Source organism: Mangifera indica, chromosome 1 (genome assembly GCF_011075055.1).
Source record: "Mangifera indica cultivar Alphonso chromosome 1, CATAS_Mindica_2.1, whole genome shotgun sequence".
Classification (NCBI taxonomy): Eukaryota; Viridiplantae; Streptophyta; class Magnoliopsida; order Sapindales; family Anacardiaceae; genus Mangifera; species Mangifera indica.
In genome coordinates, this window is record NC_058137.1 from 24453919 (window position 1) to 24472389 (window position 18471).

The 18471-nt window shown below is 30.6% G+C and overlaps 2 protein-coding genes across 2 annotated transcripts; one reads left to right on the forward strand and one right to left on the reverse strand.

Moving 5' to 3' along the window:
* The first annotated feature begins 2157 nt into the window (after positions 1–2157).
* On the forward strand, positions 2158–8408 carry LOC123223940 (polyadenylate-binding protein-interacting protein 9-like). Its single transcript, XM_044647443.1, has 10 exons — positions 2158–2880; positions 3612–3722; positions 3827–3871; positions 4801–4873; positions 4982–5094; positions 5240–5299; positions 5460–5507; positions 5618–5686; positions 7942–8003; positions 8101–8408. Exons 1-10 carry the CDS (start codon positions 2578–2580, stop codon positions 8156–8158), a joined length of 942 nt encoding a protein of 313 aa, XP_044503378.1. The 5' UTR covers positions 2158–2577; the 3' UTR covers positions 8159–8408.
* A 934-nt stretch (positions 8409–9342) lies between these two features.
* Positions 9343–11402, reverse strand: LOC123223933 (exopolygalacturonase-like). Its single transcript, XM_044647430.1, has 4 exons — positions 11227–11402; positions 10814–11125; positions 10218–10730; positions 9343–9695 (listed from the first exon to the last, which is right to left on the reverse strand). Exons 1-4 carry the CDS (start codon positions 11368–11370, stop codon positions 9468–9470), a joined length of 1197 nt encoding a protein of 398 aa, XP_044503365.1. The 5' UTR covers positions 11371–11402; the 3' UTR covers positions 9343–9467.
* Positions 11403–18471: the final 7069 nt, after the last annotated feature.

Consider the following 18471-nt stretch of genomic DNA (forward strand, 5'->3'; position numbering starts at 1 on the left):
CTGAAGTCTCACATCGCTCACGTTCTGTCTATTGAGCCTGTATATAGGCAGGGGCCAGAAACCCTTAACTCAATAGACGCATAATAAAACTGTGAGGATCATGAAGATCCAAAGCGGACAATATATGTTTGGTTGTTTATAACCGTTTGCAACTATATATGGCCCTCTATCCAATTCCAATAAATTCATATGCTGTTAGAATATAATTTACACATTTACTTCCTTCACGCTTCGAATGTGGTCGGTTTTATAATATTTCAACTTGAGTTGAATTAATAATACAACTTGGAAAATTAAAAGTATAAAATCTTATTGAAATACACAACCTCCAATCAATTTAACATCCATACCATACTAACTTATAAATTATTATATTATAATTAAATTATATGAACATATTTTTTATATATAAATATATATACATATAGATGTGCTATGATTTGATTAAGTGATTTTAAATTAATAATAAAATAATATTTAATCATATATAACATATATGTATATATATATAAAATATATATACATAATATTACTCATAATATTATCATATTATCATTATAGGTATAATGTTTTATGTTATCAATACTTATTCATGTGATTATAAATTAAAAATTTACCTTCAAAATCATAAATATATATCAAATGGTATGTTCACACTCTTATTTAACATTTCTTTCATTATTATATCATATAAATAAAACTATATATATATATATATATTTAATATACAGATGATATGTCATTATATGATTGGATGATTTTAAATTAAAGATAAAGTAACACTAAAACACATGATACCAAATTTTTTATATATTAAAAGTATATATATAAGATTGCTCTCTCTCTCTCTCTCTATCTATATATATATGCAATAAAACTATATATATTCAAATTTAAGTATTCAATTAAATACTGAAATAGTATATAATCATTAGGATACCACATGAAATATAAATATATCATCAAGCTCATTTGCTATTGAATCATATTCACACAATCAGTCAAAGATTGTCCATTAATTTATATAAAAAAAAAAAAAACCATATTTTTATATTCATATTCATAATTATTAAATGAGACAAATCTGCAAGAACCCTTTGAAAGATAAATAACATAAATAAAAACAAATGACAATGGAAGGAAAAGGAAAGGGATAATGGAGATAGAAATTGCAATCCCAAAAACCCCAAATAGGAGTTATGGGGATGACAATACCAATTCTAATTTCAAAATATGAGTTGGTGTTCAATTGAATATTGACATGGGCAAAAAAACAAAAAAGGCCTTGACAATTTTGTTGTATAGTGTATTGAATTATGAAACTCATCAACAAAAACTCCAATCTCTATTTCCCACCCAAAGTTTGATAAATTGATTGCTGCCTTTTTAAGTTTGAAATACTATTTTTTCATCTATATATGAAAGTCCAAATCAAAGATTATTTATGTTATTTTGTTCAAATATTATAATCAATATATAATTAATTGTCATTTTGTTAAAAAGATTTCAAATATAATATTAACACTCCTACCAAATTGAATTGTGAATTTTTTTAGGTGTGTAAATATAATTTTTAAAATTACAAAAGGCAAATAGATATTTTTCCTAGAAATTATGAATTTACTCTATATATTTAAAATATAATTATAGTTTCAATAGTTTATAATATGATATTTATACTTATAATTTATTAAATTATGTTATGTTATTTGAAATATAATTATTATTTTTTAAACTAACAAGAATATATTATAATTTTAAAATTTTAAAAGCACCTAAAATTTGTTTGAATTTTCAAAAACACTTGAAAAAGTTTTTTACATGCCTAAATTTATATAAAATTTGTTTGCCTCAAACATACTATTACATCTTATTAATACATTTATCTATGTTTGTATTAATAATTTTTTATCATTTTTAATTGTTATAGAAATTATTTCATAAATTTTTTTAGGGTAAATAGAGTTTTTTTATTTTTAATAATTTTATAAAATAATATATATTTAAATATATTTAATATACAGGAGGAAAATGACGTTTTCAAATTTAAAGGTGGGAATATGTCATTTCACCAAACGATTGGTGGCAACATAAACTCCTTTGGTCATCTTTTCATTGCTGTCCTTCCCTTCCCATTTATAACGGCCTCAATTTTATACACTTTCAATTCACTCTCTTCTTTTTCTCTCCCGATACACCAAACCAAACAAAATCAGCTACAAAGTTTTCAACTTTTTCACTGTTGTTCTTCTTTCTAATAAATCTTTCATTACCATCCTTATCATCTATCAACAATGCTTTTTCTTTATTTTCTTTATCTTTGTGTTTATATATAAAAAAAAAAATCAATCTTTTTGATTTTTGGTTTTCATTTCTTAAGGAATTTTCCATTTTGGGTATCTGTTTATAAACAGCATTTTAATAAATCAGAATCGGGTAGTGTATATCGCTTGTATTTGTTTTTGCTTACTGAGAGTTGAAAAGAAAACTTGATTTTTTTTTTTTTATTGTTTAATTGGATTCATTTGTTTTGTTTTCTTCAATTTACATTGAAAGTTCTATAACTTTTTGGATCCTATGGCTGCTGTTGCTGAAATTGCTGGTGAACAAACCGCCGCCAACACAACCACCACCACACCAACCACTGCAAACACTACCACCACCAACAACAACGAGAACAACGAGAAGAATAACAATAAGTTGGAATCGATGAAATCGGATTCGCAATTCGATGTGCAAAAGCTAGTTGATATGTTCACAAAGTTGAATCCTTTAGCTAAGGAATTCTTCCCATCATATTATCATCAAAACGGTGATGATCAGAACGAAAATTTTGCTAACAATAATAAGCATTCTGCCAATGATAGTTTCCCCAGAAGGGTACTTTACCCATCATGTTCATTTCAAGCTATTGTTGTAAAATTTGTTTCTTTTTACTTTTTCTGTTTAGTTCTCACGATTTTTTTTATGGGTTTGGCTTAATTTTCGTTCTGTTGTGAGATTTTGATAACATTGATTTTGATCAAGTTTTCAAGTGTTTGGGGAAACGGGGTTTTAGTCTTTCTGGGATATTCCATTTTCTGGTTATTGATTGATGATGATCAAGAAAATTGATTTTGAGTATGAGAATGCTTAGTACTGTGCATAATAATTTTTTTGTGTCATTTTTTATTAGTATTAATTGGTTAATATTAATTTTTTTTTGGGAGTGCGTATAATTGTATTTATTATGCATTATTGATTTGTTTTTCTCGTTAAATATTTTTGGCAGTTTGATTAATATGTTTAGAATTAATTATTTAAAGTTTATCATTGTTCTTATGGAGGTTCGTATGCAAGTTGGTTCCTTTTTGTTTACAAGGTAAATAGAAAAAGGTTTCTGGGTTGGTTTTTTGTCATTAATACATAAATTTAAAATTGTTCTTGCTTTCATAACGCATTGTTAATCAAGGTTGCTTTCAGTCTTTGTATAACTTGAATTATTGTCTAATATTTTACTTTTTTTTTGGGTTGCTGAAATCTATATGCTAATGTCATGTTTCTTGCATTCAGTATGTTTCTATGATTATATTTGTTTAAATGTTATCTTTGTTTCTTTCTCTCCTTTTCAGAGGAGAAACAATTATTCTCAGGGAAGGAAGAGGCTGAATGGGCGAGCCTTCAGAGCTCAACGAGAAGATAGTATCAGACGTACAGTATATGTCTCTGATATCGATCAGAGTGTATGTTGTTGTGATTGATTACTGTTTTCATAACTAAATGTAATTGTATTTCTCTAGTTTTATCTTCGGATGCTAATGTTGGAATGTGACCGTGTTTATTTTAGATTACTGAAGAGCGGCTTGCTGGGTTATTTAGTAGTTGTGGACAAGTAAGTTATACTGCTTATGGTAGTATAGTAATGATTTGTGTTAGATGTTTTCATAAATGGGTATCTTATTGCCTGAATAAGTTTCAACCTGAATACTCAGTATTTATTATCTTATTTTGCTTCACCATAAGGTTTTACTTTATGATTTTTTCCAAGCAAATGTTCAATTTAACATTCATTGTTCCTTGTAGTCAGTTCACTTTAACAGATGGGATAGAGTTGCTGCAAATGTTTTGTTATTTCTGTCCGTTCTTACTTTGGCGTTTTGCATTTTGACTTTCTTTAATGTGTTTATGTCAAAAGATAATTAACAATAAATACATTTGCCAGCTTTTGGGAGTGCATTATGCATGATTAAGATGCTCTTATCACGTGGTGTTCTGTGATATAATTTGAGCTTGCTCTGATACTTTTAGTTAGGGAATATGCTTCTGATGTCATTACACATAAGTGCATGGTCAAATCATACTATAAAATGAGTGATGCAGGACAATCCTTTGAACAGAGATCTGGAGCTCTGTACAGCATATATCTTTAAATTACTACTGATCACAGCTACAGTGTGAAAATTAGATTAATGTTTAAACTGGTTGAACTTTACTTCTACTTTTGTTTCAAGTTAAAGGAAAAGGTTTGCTGGGTTTTGGGGCAGTGAGTACAAAAAGCTAGGTTTAAGGCTAGATAATCGGTACATGTTTGGGCATTATTGGATGGTTAAAAGTGGGCTGCTTTAGAGTATTGGGAACGAATAAAAATGGCTTTCAAACAAGTGTATGTTTTGTTTTGCAAATTTTGGTGATTTGCTATGTTAGATGTTTTATTTAAAATGAAGTAGGAGTCTTAAAATTGCCAAAATTTCAGACTATCTTAACAAAAGAAAAAAATAATAAATTTACGTTACGAAAGTCCTAACAAAATTTTTGTTGAAGGTTGTTGATTGCCGAGTTTGTGGTGATCCACACTCAGTTCTTCGTTTTGCATTCGTGGAGTTTGCTGATGAGTGTAAGTATTGAATTTTCTTGTGTCATAAAGTGTGCTATTGACATTTTTGGAACCAAGATGATTTTTGATTATCATGTCTTCCAAGTTGCATGAAATTTGTTTCCACAGATGGAGCAAGAACAGCTTTAAATCTTGGCGGGACAATGCTAGGGTACTATCCGGTTAGGGTGTTACCATCAAAAACTGCTATTCTTCCTGTGAATCCTACATTTCTCCCTAGGGTATGAATGTGTGATTTCTAGACTTTTTTGCATTACTTTATTGTGATGCATAGACTTCATATTTGTATAGTTTTGACCATTATCCTAATGTCTTGTTCTAGGTTGCATTTTCTTTATAAATTTTTATACTTTTATTTAAATGCAGTCTGAAGATGAAAGGGAGATGTGTTCCCGGACAGTTTATTGTACAAATATTGACAAGAAGGTGAGGCTTTGTTTAGAATGGTGAATGTTCAAACGCTTCTGCTGTTGTTTCTTGATTTTATCTTTGTGTTCTTTGTTTTGCCCTCAATTCTTTCCACATTTATGGGGTAAGTTCATTCCAGTTGGTATGGTTTCAGCTAAAGATATCATTTTAAGTGCAGGTTTCTCAAGCTGAAGTTAAAAATTTCTTTGAGGCAGCCTGTGGCGAGGTTGGACTTTACCAAATTTTCCTATCATTTATCTTTTGTTCCCTTAACAGCTACAAAGTGTGTGGCTGCAAAGAGGTGTTTGATGGTTGAAATTATATCCTGATTTACAGGTTACTCGCCTGAGACTTTTGGGAGATAATGTGCATTCAACTCGTATAGCTTTCGTTGAGTTTGCCATGGTAATTCACTTTTGATTTAATGATTTGGAAACACAGTGTTTGAATATGTTTATCATGTCATACAAACTCTATTTTTCACTTTGGTTATAATATCTATATATTTGAATATAGGTTGCATTATATGACGCTTAAAATCTTGCAATATCTGCCTTTAAGTAATGTACTTGGTCTTATGGCTTATCTAGATGATCTTGCTATCTGCTATCTTATTCCCTGTGTGTTAGTGGGGGTGGGGCGGGGGGTTAGGAGTTCATTTCCAACATATAGGAATGCTTGTTTCGACATCTCTTTTTCTAATCAGATGGTTAGATCCAGTTAAGTGGAAATGTTATAGGAAAGAGCAATGACTGTTCTTTCCCGTGCACAAATATGTCAAGTACACTTTCTAGCCATGAATCTTTGTCCTTTAGTGTTTACTCCACCACAAGAAAGACCAAGTCCCTAATGACAGTTCTCATACTGCTTGAAAGTATAGTTTCAAGTAGTAGGAATTTTGGCGTTCCTGTTACAGTGAAGATGTCTGTATTACTGGATAAAAATAAAGAACTTTTTGGTTGTTAGTTGTGTCTATGAGGATCTTTCCAAAGAAGATGATCCTAAATCTGTAGGCATATCTTGAGTCTTCATGGTGTTTCAATTTGACATGATGTTTCCTTATATTTGCAGAAGTTATGTTGTTATGTGGTAAAGCTTTCACCATTCACCTCTAGCAACTGGATATATTAATAAAGAAATGAAATATAGACATTGTATCCCACTTTTTCACTATGTTTGATGTTTTAAAACATTTTTGATACCTAAGATGGATTTAGATCTATTTGTTTTTAGATTGATAATGAAGCATATCACAGAATTTTTCTGTTAGTATGAGGTTTCTCCACTTACTGAGTTTTTATTCTTGGTACAACTGATCTGCTGTGATTCTGTAGTGAACTAACAATGCTGTGAACTTTTTTTATCAATCTGGGTGGTAGTTAACAAAATATGTTAAAATTTTTGACTTTTTAGCAAAAATTCTATGGTTGAGGATGCTAGCCGATCCCCTCTTTAAGTTTCTTAGTCTTTGAACACTGTTGACTTTTTAATTTACTTTGTGAAATTAGGTATGATCTTCAGCTTCCTTTTCCTTTCCACCAATAAGAGTGGAAATTGAAACTTCCACTCCATCTTCTTCGGGGGCTATTACAACACAGCTACTTGAGCAGAATAATGCTATGCAGCAGTCTGTGTTTCCTGTTATTGGTATCTGTAATAGTCTCTGTGACACATTGTTAAGACTTAAATGCATTAGACTATTGGGCTATTACTGTTAAAAGCAATAAAATATTGAAATATTTGTTTACATTTTTTCTTGAAAAGATGCTCTCTTAACATTGTTGATTTGGTGAGTCCATGGGTACATGTTGAACTCCTTTTCGGTATGTGTTATCAAACTTGTTTTTGGAGAATAATTATTCATGAAAACATTGTGAAATCATGAAATTAGGTATTGGAGAAGTGTTAACACTTTCAAGTCTAAAATTCTGAGAAGCATGAATTGCAGAAACCTGTGTTAGTAGTTGTTTTTGTTTTGTAATAATTTTCTTATAGTCATGCATTTGATTAACATCCTGAAGATATGCATGAAAATTAGATGCATTATTTATTGCTGTATATCTTCCAAGTCAAAAGCAAGTTAATCTGTTTTTGGATATCTAATAGTATATGTTCCTGCATGATTTACCCGCTTTATTAAGTTACTTTGTGTAATATCCCCATACATTTACAATTTGAAAGGAAGAGCTTGATATAGTCAATGAAGTGTACTATAAATTTTGCACTATGGGTTGTGACAACAGTTTTATGAAGAACATTTCGAATTCCCTGTGGTTTCAATTTTATGACTAAATTTCTGCTGCCAAATCTAGCCTTCTTTTTATCTTGTGATAATTTGCAGTCCTCATGTTCTTTGCCATTACTTTTTCTTTGTAAAGTTATTAAATCGTACACTTACACATTAGAATTCTTGAGGATGCAAGACATTGTTGCATTCTTTTTATTTTTTTCATTTATCTTATTAACACCATGTAGATTCCCACATTGCATCATCAATGTGCACATGCTTGCACTGAAATTATTCGTTACCTAATGATAAATTGATGATTGCTAGATTATTGTTTTGCCCAATGCTCGTGATATACAGTTCATGATATTGTGTTGCTGAGAATGACAAATCTTGTCCATTACTCAGTCTGATGTTTTTTATTGCATCACAGGCGGAGAGTGCCATTATTGCTCTGAATTGCAGCGGGATGGTCCTTGGAAGTCAGCCCATCAGGTGTGGATCCTTAAACTCTTTACAGTCAATATGAGTACATAAGTACTTTGTACTATAAAGCTAATGTTACCCTATTTGTACCTCGATAATTCATCAGGATAAGTCCATCAAAGACACCTGTGAGGCCTCGAGTTACTCGCCCGGCAATGAACTAGCTGACAGTTGAGTTTCTTAAGATCCATGGATGGTATCAGGTGACTTCCGAGTTGATGAGTAGTAACTTTGTCGTGTTGCAGCGATGTTGAAACTTCCCTTTGTTTTTGTATTTCCGTCTTTTCCTGTCACAACACTAACTTTTTATATGACCAAACATATGGTTACCTGCTTCAGAATTGAAGTTTTTACAAGACCATCTTTGATCTTTTGAACAAATAATCACATTCGACCCCCTTTGTTTTGATCTCAGAGTTAGTTTATCATGCCTGCTAATTTTCAGTTTCTGGGGATATGATTATAGCCCTATTCTGGCATGCTCGTGCAGGATACCTTGACTAAGTAACTAGAAACAGTAATGCTACAACGGTCGAGACGCTGATTTTGTATTTAGAACACTGCCTCAGGAATTTTAGTATAAATGTCAATCTGGGTCCTGCAGTTTCTTCATATCAAAATATGGATTTGTAGAAGGGATGAGATATGTGGGTCATGTGGCCCCACTGACACTGCTGGTTCCCCCACTGGGTCAACCCAGATTGGTTTGGTAGAATTTGGGTTAAATTTTAACCAAAATAGAATGTTGTTGGCAAATGAGGATTGTTTTGAGTCCAAATTTAACCAATCATCAGTGTTGTTCTGGGTTTGATTCAGTTAGGACGGCCACCATTAATTAGACAATGGTAGCTTGTAAACTCCAACTCAAAAGCACTGAATAGGGTGATTAAAGTAGATGCAAAAGTGGATAGAAATTTCATCTATCATCGAGAAAAAAAATAAAGAAAAGCAATAGAGGTCGGAAGAACTAAATCCGGATGAGAACCAAATTATTCCTAAGCATACAATTATACATGCGGATAGAAGGAGTAAAGGATTGAATGGATTCCTTCCAGTAATATATATATTTTTTTGTCTAGATAAGTTAAAGTTTTACGACCGTAACAAAAACTTAAAACTAAACTCTTCTCCTGAAAGTTTTACTATTTAACTAGTTTTGTTAATCACAATATTTTACTTTTATTTTTGGGTATTTCCATCATGTGAACTTAAAACATCCATTGGATTGACTTGCCGTAATATATTGTGTTAATTAGTAATATATTAGGAGCACATTCAATCAAGAATAAAAACTACAAATGTCTTCTAAATGTATAAGAATCTCTAACTTGAAGAAGTGGTTCATCTTCTTTGTTATGAATATAAAATTTTCCTCTACAATTAAGTTAATCTGAATGTGATGTGATATTGCAAATCCAATATATCTTTCTTCCAGATTTAAAAAAAAAAAAAAAACCACTTCGACATGAAGGACTATATACAGGAACGTGGGGTTTGTTGGCCATAAGAGGCTCCACTAACATGATAGCACTCTGAAACTGCAACATCATGGGAGCCTTTGTGAGATAGATTGATATCACTCAGAACTACATTCTTGCATGGAAACTTCGTGCTGCAATCAAATTTCACTGCAACTTTTGTGCTGGAATATCCCCATATGTTTTTGTATGTTATGTCTTTTATTTGGACATGCGAGGGAAGCTGTGTAAACACAAGAAGTTGAGTCACTTGAGGTTTATTATTTGTAAACTAATTTGTATGAAAATAGAAACGTTGAAACATATTTTTTTTTTAAATATAAAAAATAAAAATATAAGAAAAATATATAAATATGAAAAATATAGAAGTTTTTTTTTTTTTTTTTTTATAAATACACATTTCTCTAAACCCAGTGAACAATTTATATCAAATTCGACAAAATGAATTTTTCAAATGTTCACCGACAATTAGATAAGCCCAAGAGGGGGAGGAGATGGTTTTATTATATTAGAGTGGGGAGAAGCTTTATATATTGGAAAAAATAAGACGATGAAATGATGGTTATAATTCAAAATTGTAAAAAAAAGTGAAAGATAAAATTAACTTTTAATTGTTAAAAAAAAAATCTTAAAAACATTTCAAAATTTTTTATATTTATGTAACACCCGAAAAAGAAAAGCATCCCATGGTAAATTTCCGTGCTTTATAGTTTATAACAAGAACAAGATAATTAATCGTACATACCCGTCGACATTTAGCTTGTGGGCAATACTGTTGATCGATGATGATGGGATTCGCCACATTATCCATGAAAATGTCTTGATATGTAAGCCCTGCAGCAACACTGGCCAAAGAAGAGCCCCATGTTTTAATCCTTACACCATTTGTCGTGCGACTGAGTGTGCAGTTTTTTACAATCAATCCATAAACATTATCCTCATTCGGATACTTTCCAAGGCTTCCAACGCTAATGCCGTGGCCAGGGCCGCAAAACACATCAGAAATGTTGATGTTGGAGCTTCCAGGGAGAATGGCAACACAGTCATCGCCGGTGCCAATCCGAGAATGGGAAATTCTGATCTTGGTTGAGGCTCCGATTTTGATTCCGTCGGTGTTGGGGCTGTCTCCGGGGGCTGATATTACGACATTGCTTATGTTGACGTTGCTGCAGCCGAACATCAGGAAATGGGTGGTTTTGCTATCGAGTGATCTAATGTTATACACCTTTGAATTTGTGATAAACTCGAATCTCACAGACTGAAATAACAATTATATCACTCTATCACAAACTGAATGCACAAAGAAGGTAAATTAATAGAAAACACAAGCATCGAACTTACAACTGGAAATTCCCCGCAGTTAGGTTCCTTGTGGCAAGTATTTATGTTCCAGGCAGAGGATCCTTGACCGTCTAATATGCCGCCGCCGGTGACGACCAACCGATTGACATGTCTAAAAGTTATCCATCGATCTCTCTCCATCCTTTTCAGATTACTAGGAGATTTCAAAGTCCCTTTAATTAAAAACTGGATTGTGCTCTTGCATGGACCAAAAAATTTCACCGAGTTTAAAAAAAATGTTCCACCTGGTATGTAAACCCTGGCCTTTCCCCCCCGCCATTTACATGCCTCGTCCCAAGCTTTCAAAAATGCCTACAAAAAAAAAAAAAAAACATACAACCCAGTTCAAATAGTATCACTATCAAAGGACATACTTTAAATTCTCTGCGAGTAATAGCGGATAAATTAATTACCTTTGTGTTGTCTCTTCGGCCATCTGCAACTGCACCATATTTTCTGACGTCAAAAATCTTGATGCGGCGCTCGTGAGCTTTTGAGACTGATGCAAACAATAAAATTAAAAAGAAAACACTAGAAAATCCCCGAGTCAAACCCATATCTTCTTATCTAGCTGCTATTGTTCTTCTTTCTGCCGTCTTCTTGATTTATATATTATATTCTATTAAAGTGACGATTATAGAGATGCAAAGAAAATTATAGAATAATTTATTTTCCATTTGGAGCTTGAGATTTTTTGGTATTTTGTTTTCATTTTCTTGCTATGTTTCCTTTTAACAGCTGAGAAATGGAGGAATTTACTACTATATACATGGTAATGCGATTAAATTCAGAATGTACAAAATAATTTTGTGAGTCGCACTATTTTCTACACATTGTACGTTAATAAATTTCGATATATGTATATATAGTATTTTCTTCAATCATAAGGGAATTTGGGTTTGTATTTAACTTTATGCTTCCAATTGTCTATAATTTTTTTCAATAAAACTATATACAGAAACAATCACATGTTATCATATAATTCGATGATTTTAAATTAGTGATAAGAAAACACCCGATCACTTATTGGTTTGTTATCATTCGTATACAAATTTATACCATTATTTAGGTATATAATACTATTCAGAAAAAAATTGCCTACATCAATTGCGTTGCGTTTGTCCGGAATGAAAAACAACTTGTTACATCAAGATTTATGTTAGAGTAATATTATATGTATACACAAATCGCACAAACTTATTCATATATTTTGATGTGGTAGAATTTGATTAAGTGATTTTGAAGTGAGAAAATAAATAAATAATGACAAGGTGACACCTCGGTTAGTATAAATAAATTTGTACAATTTTTTTGCATGCATAGTTTTATTCTTACTCTATAAGAACAATGTTATGTGTACACACATGATATGTCATCATATTATTAGATATTATTATATCATTAATTCAAAATCATTCAATCGTATGATAACAAATTATGTTATATTTATTTATGTAAAAGAGTTATATATTTATAAAATTATACGTGAAAACAATGATATATTACTATATGATTTGATATTATTTTTTTTCTAATTTAAAACTATTTAATTACATAGTGATATATCATTATTTGTATATAAAGTTGTATACATAACATTCCTCTCTTAATATATATAAAAATGGATTAAGAGCCCTTATGTTTACACAAGCTTTGTATTTCATATACAAACTCTTTAATACAACAATGAGATGATACAAAGTAAAGGGACGAATTTGTTTAAAAAGGAAAATTTAACTCAATAAATGCTTAATTAATTATTTTATATCAAAAATTTGTATGTTTAGTTTTTAAATCTAAAACAATATCATTCTCTGCATGAATATTAATTAAATTAGACCTTAGCTTTCTTTCCTCAATAGACAAAAATGGGATTCTGATATGAGAGATATTTCATATTTCCAGCCGTTAGATTAAACCAATTGAATGGCTGAGATTAAATCTAAACGATATTATTTTTCAAGTGCCTAGATATGTAAGTTGCACTGAATCTCAGCCATCCAAAATGTTATAACCAATGGCCTAAAACGGGTGTAATTATTTGTGTCAAAAAAGAAAAGAAAGGTTCCGGAATTTAAGTTTGACAACCCTTCCTTTTTATCACAAAATAAAACACAATTTAGAAAGTCCTTTAATTACATTTAAATATAGAAAGAGATTAGAATAATTGACAAATATATTGATTGTATGGTCATCAACATTCATTTACGCAATTACTTTCATCATTATTAATTTTTTATTTATTATATATTTTCACGTAATAATATATTATCTATATATATATATATATATATATATATATATATATATATATATAGTGTTGTCTATATTTAAATAATTTGTTTGATCTTCTAAAAATAAGAGAATTGTCATAATTATTTAAGGCCAAAGAACTATTTCCCATCCAAACTATGCTGAATTCTCAAAATTCCTCTCGTTAACTATGAAAATACCATTTACCCACTAATGATCAATTAAATTTAATAAAATCCTAACCCCTGAAGATTTAATCTCATTTTCCCCTCTAAAAGTTTAAAAATTAATATTTTATTCCCTAAGCTAAGTTTGAAAAAATCGCATTTCCTCTCCTAGGGTTTAGTTTCAAAACCCGTTCACTTTCTCTAGCACCATCGCCGACTGTCTCTCCCTCCCGACGGTTTCTCTTCCTCCGACGGCCCACCTCAACTCCACCCCAACCCATATGATGCTGAAAAATATCGTCTGGGAAGAGAAATCGTCTTCTCAAAGGACGACGAGTCGTCTCGTTTTCGTTTGGGAAGACAATCGTCTTTCGAGATGACGTTTCTCTACGCCGGATGGGTTGGGGTGGAGTTGAGGCTGGCCGTCGGTGGAAGAGAAATCGTCGGGAGGGAGAGACGACCGACGATGGCATCGGAGAAAGTGAACAGGTTTGGAAACTAAACCCTAGGGGGGGAAATGTGATCTTTTCAAACTTAGCTTAGGGGAGAAAAGTTACTTTTTTAAATTTAGAAGGGGAAATGAAATCATATTTAAGTTTATTTTTAATATTAAATATAAAATAACAATTTTACCCTTACTACCGTTAATTTTAATTGTTTATAGGTGAATAAATGGTATTTCTATAGTTAACGGGAGGAACTTTGAGAATTCAACATAGTTTGGGTGGAAAATAGTCCTTTGGCCATTATTTAACTTATTAATCTAAGGGTATTAGATGTAATAAATTAATTTGTTTTAAACTGTATTAATTTGTCACGAAAGGCCTAATGGGAAAATTTTCTTTTTTCTTTCTTTTCTTGTTTCTTATGGCAAGCAAGAAAGAAAGAATCCTACTTAATTGTACCCACATAAGTAAATAATAAAATTGATTTGCTAATTTACAAATATATAACATTTTCCTATCAATTCTATGACCAAAATAATACAATTCGAGGACCCATTAAATTTAATATATATTAGTTGGAATAAAAATAGCAGAACTGGCGGTGGATTTTAATATAATCAATGAGACCTCTTCCTTCTAATTTCGAAGATGATCATTGTCAATTTGATGATAATTTCTTTTAAGAAAATTAATGCATTATTTCTAGAAATTTACAGGTAGTGACATAGCCGATGGTGCCCTTTGTCTTAATCAAAATTTAATCACCATCGTTTTCTAAATAGAAGTTTAGACCATTTGTTGTGCCTTAATTGCAATGTTTTCCTTGGCAGTTACGCTTTTGACCTTATCAATAAATTATAATTTGCCATATTTTACATGCAATTCATTGACTATTTCAATCCAATAGAAACTTTATTATTTTTATTTTATATCTCAAATCTGATTCTAATTTTTATACGAAGAAATAACATTTTCCCACCTAAAGTTTAATTTAAAAACATCTTTGTCTTTAGATAGTATAAATAAAAGTTTCTCACATAAAATCAAACTATATTAATGAAAAAAATAAAAAACAATGCTAGAGAGGTGAAATTAACTTTTTATTTTTACTATTTTATTTTTTTAAAATCACAATATAACCCTAAATAAATAAAATTTTAAAGAAATTTTAAATATTTAAATTGTATAAAAACCCTCTTATTTTTCTTTTTTTTTTTTCACCCACACCCCTCGTTTCTTTGAGCCAACAAACTTACTAGTCATTCTCACACCTTTAATAACCATTTTTTATGTTGATTCGGCTTCCAAAATCACTCAGGTGTTAATATCTTCATTTTTGGTTGATTATCTCACTAATTTTGTTAATTCTTATTAACAAAATCTTCAATTACTCAAATTAAAAATCGACAATGATCTCTTTACATGACACTACTCAATTCATGTAGTCTCTATTGCACTTCTTTGTCACACAATGCTGTTTTTTTAGCATCCTTGGCATCATGGCTTTTTAGTGATGGTAAGATTCAATAATGGCTACGATATTATGAGTGTAAATGCAAGTTTTCAAATTTAATAAAAGATTAAATTGTTATCATGACTTTTCATAACACGACTGTCATCATTACAAAATCTTCGATTACTCAAATTAAAAATTAACGATGATCTTTTTCCATATCACTACTCAATTCACGTTGTCTCTATTGTACTTTTTTGTCACACAATGTTGTTTTTTTTAGCATCCTTGGCATCATGACTTTATAGTGATGCTGAGGTTAAGTAGTTGCTACAATTTTTTAAGTGTAAATACAAGTTTTGAAACCTAATACAAGATTAAGCTATCATATTTAAAACATCTAGGTCTAATATATAAAAAGATTCTTTTTTTATTTTTTTTTTAAATTTATAATAAATAAAATTATTATTTTATCTTTATATTATCTGTTCTTATTAACATAGTTTGATTGAGAATGGTTTAAGTGTCATTTGTGTCATACCGTGAAAAAATGTGATATTATCTTCTTATTATTCCAAAGATTACGTGAAATAGTATTGTTTTTCTTATAATTAAAGGGGCATTGAAAATAAGCAATTATAGCAATTAGGTTTCAAAATGAATATTCTAAGACAGTAAATATTGTTTTGTTGTTATTATTATTATTTTTACACTATGAAGAATGGATTTATTACATAATTTCTTATATCAATCACCATAAAGAATTTCGTTAGTATTATGTTTTCTTTGCTGAGCTCAAATAGTAACGAAATTTCAAATTTTTTTCTTCAAAATATCTCAACTAGAATAAATAAAAACAACAAATCAATTTTGGTGGGTTTTTTGTAGTTGAAAAGAGACTACGTAGGTTTTATTTTATTCTAGGTGTATTTTGTAATTTTTGAGGAAAAATTGGGAAAAAAATGCAATTTAAGGTTTTTCTACTATACAATTTGAGGATTTTGTAAAAAAAAAAAAAAACTATCACCTTAATTGGATACTTTTAATAAAAAATAGTAAAATAAAAAATTTGACTCTATTAATGTGAAATTTAATAAAATTATATGTATATATAAATAATTTTTTTATATATAAAATCTTTTTTATAATTAAAATTATTTGTTAAAATATGCACATACGGTATTACCCATTATTCCTATGGCTAGCAGGTAATTAATGATGTGAATGCTAGATGGCATATGAGGTTCTAGATTAAAAATCTTCGGTGGACGCCAAAGTACAACTGCATCATCACAAAAGGATTGTGGCAGGAGAAGTTACACGCCTCCATTTTCAAACATCTTTGAAATTTAGATTTCTTGTAATTAACAATTGATGGATCAATTCCAACCGTACACAAAATTCTTCAAGGTTAGCTTTACATGCCTACGAAAATGGTTCATATCTTAATCAAAGTAATAATCTAGTTAATTTATTCTATCAATATTCCTCAGGTAAACAAGGGTAATCACCGTCAAAATTTAAAAATCAACGCAAAATAATTAATTTCTAATTTAATTCAACTTAATGAAAGGTAACAGTAAATTACCTATTTGGCCAAAGGATTATTTTCCAATCTGGTTTTAATTCTTGAAAAGACCAAAAAACTATCAATAAAATTATGTGTACCTATTTTGGGTATACAAATATGTACACATTTATATGTGTCATCATGTGATTGGATGATTTTGAATTAAGAATAAAACAATAACCAATCATATGATGACACATATGAGTGTGTATGCATTTGTGTACCCAAAGTGGGTACACATAATATTGCTCAAAAACTATTTCCCATTTAAAGTATATTTTTATTTTAAGTTCCTATATCTTAATGATAAAAATTTCAAACTTCCATTTATAGAGGGTAAATATGTTAGTTTTAAGAACAAAATCATTCTTTTATTTGTAATATTAAAAATGAATTAAAATTTAATCTCCTTTTCTCCCTTCTCACAAAACCTTAAAAACTAAAAGTTTATTCGTAGACCAAAAAATGACATTCCTCCCAAAGTTTATTTTCAATTCCTGACACCATCATTGATGACAAAGATTTTCTGACATATCATCATACTCTGATGGTCTCTCTCCCCTCCTCTAGAATGTCGTTGATAAAGAGTTTTGTTGGGAGATGAAGCTCCTTGTCTCAAAAGACAAAGACGAAGATCTCGTCTTCCCAAACAAAGACACGATCTTCATCTTCGTTTTCTCAACTTTATTTGATGTCAATCGAACGTCTATAGGAGGAGAGAGAAACTATCGGAGCATGGTAATGCATCGAGGAATCTTCGTCGCTAGTGATAACATCAAATTTGGTGTCAGAAATTGAAAACTAAACTTTAAAAGAGGAAATATCATTTTTTTTTAAACTTTATCTATAGAGAAAATAGTTAGTTTTTAGAGTTTTGGGGAAAAAATAAAATTTTAAAAGGTTGGCGTTTTCAAAATTAAGGGATATAGTCCATTGGCCTCTGGAAAAATTATCTATCCAACTGATTATTTAATTTCAATATGGAACCAGGGTCGTTTTTGTACGTAAATTTTTGACTTAGTGCCAATTCATAAACTGAAGTCAAACCATGCAACTTCCAGTGAAATGCCTGGAGGACTGTAATTCCTGAATGGCATGCGATGACCCAATCAAAATTTAATATTCATTGCATCTATCCTCTAGACTGCAACAATTTTCAACAACATTAACATAACGGTCAAAACTGTCTTAACTCCTCAATATTTCTTCACTGTAGAATCCTCCGTACACCCCTCCTTCGATTCTCTCTATAAATATCCATGTTTACGAGTTGATTCTGAATCGGTTAAGCTTTTGTATACGTCGAAGAATTAGTAGAGCAAGAAGTGTTTACAAGATTAATTTTCCGGATGTCAGGTGGCGGGCAGAGAGAGCCGGTGAAGATTGTGGTGATAAACACGCAGTATGTGGAAACGGATGAGATGAGCTTCAAGTCGGTGGTGCAGGAATTGACGGGGAAAGATTCTCGAGTTGCGGCAGAGGCAACGGGGATGATAAGGAGAAGGAGGAAGAGAGAAGCGGAGATGGCGGCGATGAAAGAGAGAAGAAATAATTCGATTTTGATGAGGGATTTGTCGTTTAAAGATTTTGAAAGATTGCTCAACGAGATGCCGCCGGTGGATGAGCTATATGGGATGTGGGCAAATTGATTGAGGCATGTCATGTACATCATGCATGTATGTCTGATTTTTATTAATCATATTGTCATTCATTTGTTCTATTCTATGTATGCATATACTTTGTAAATAATATAGAATATTATATAGAAA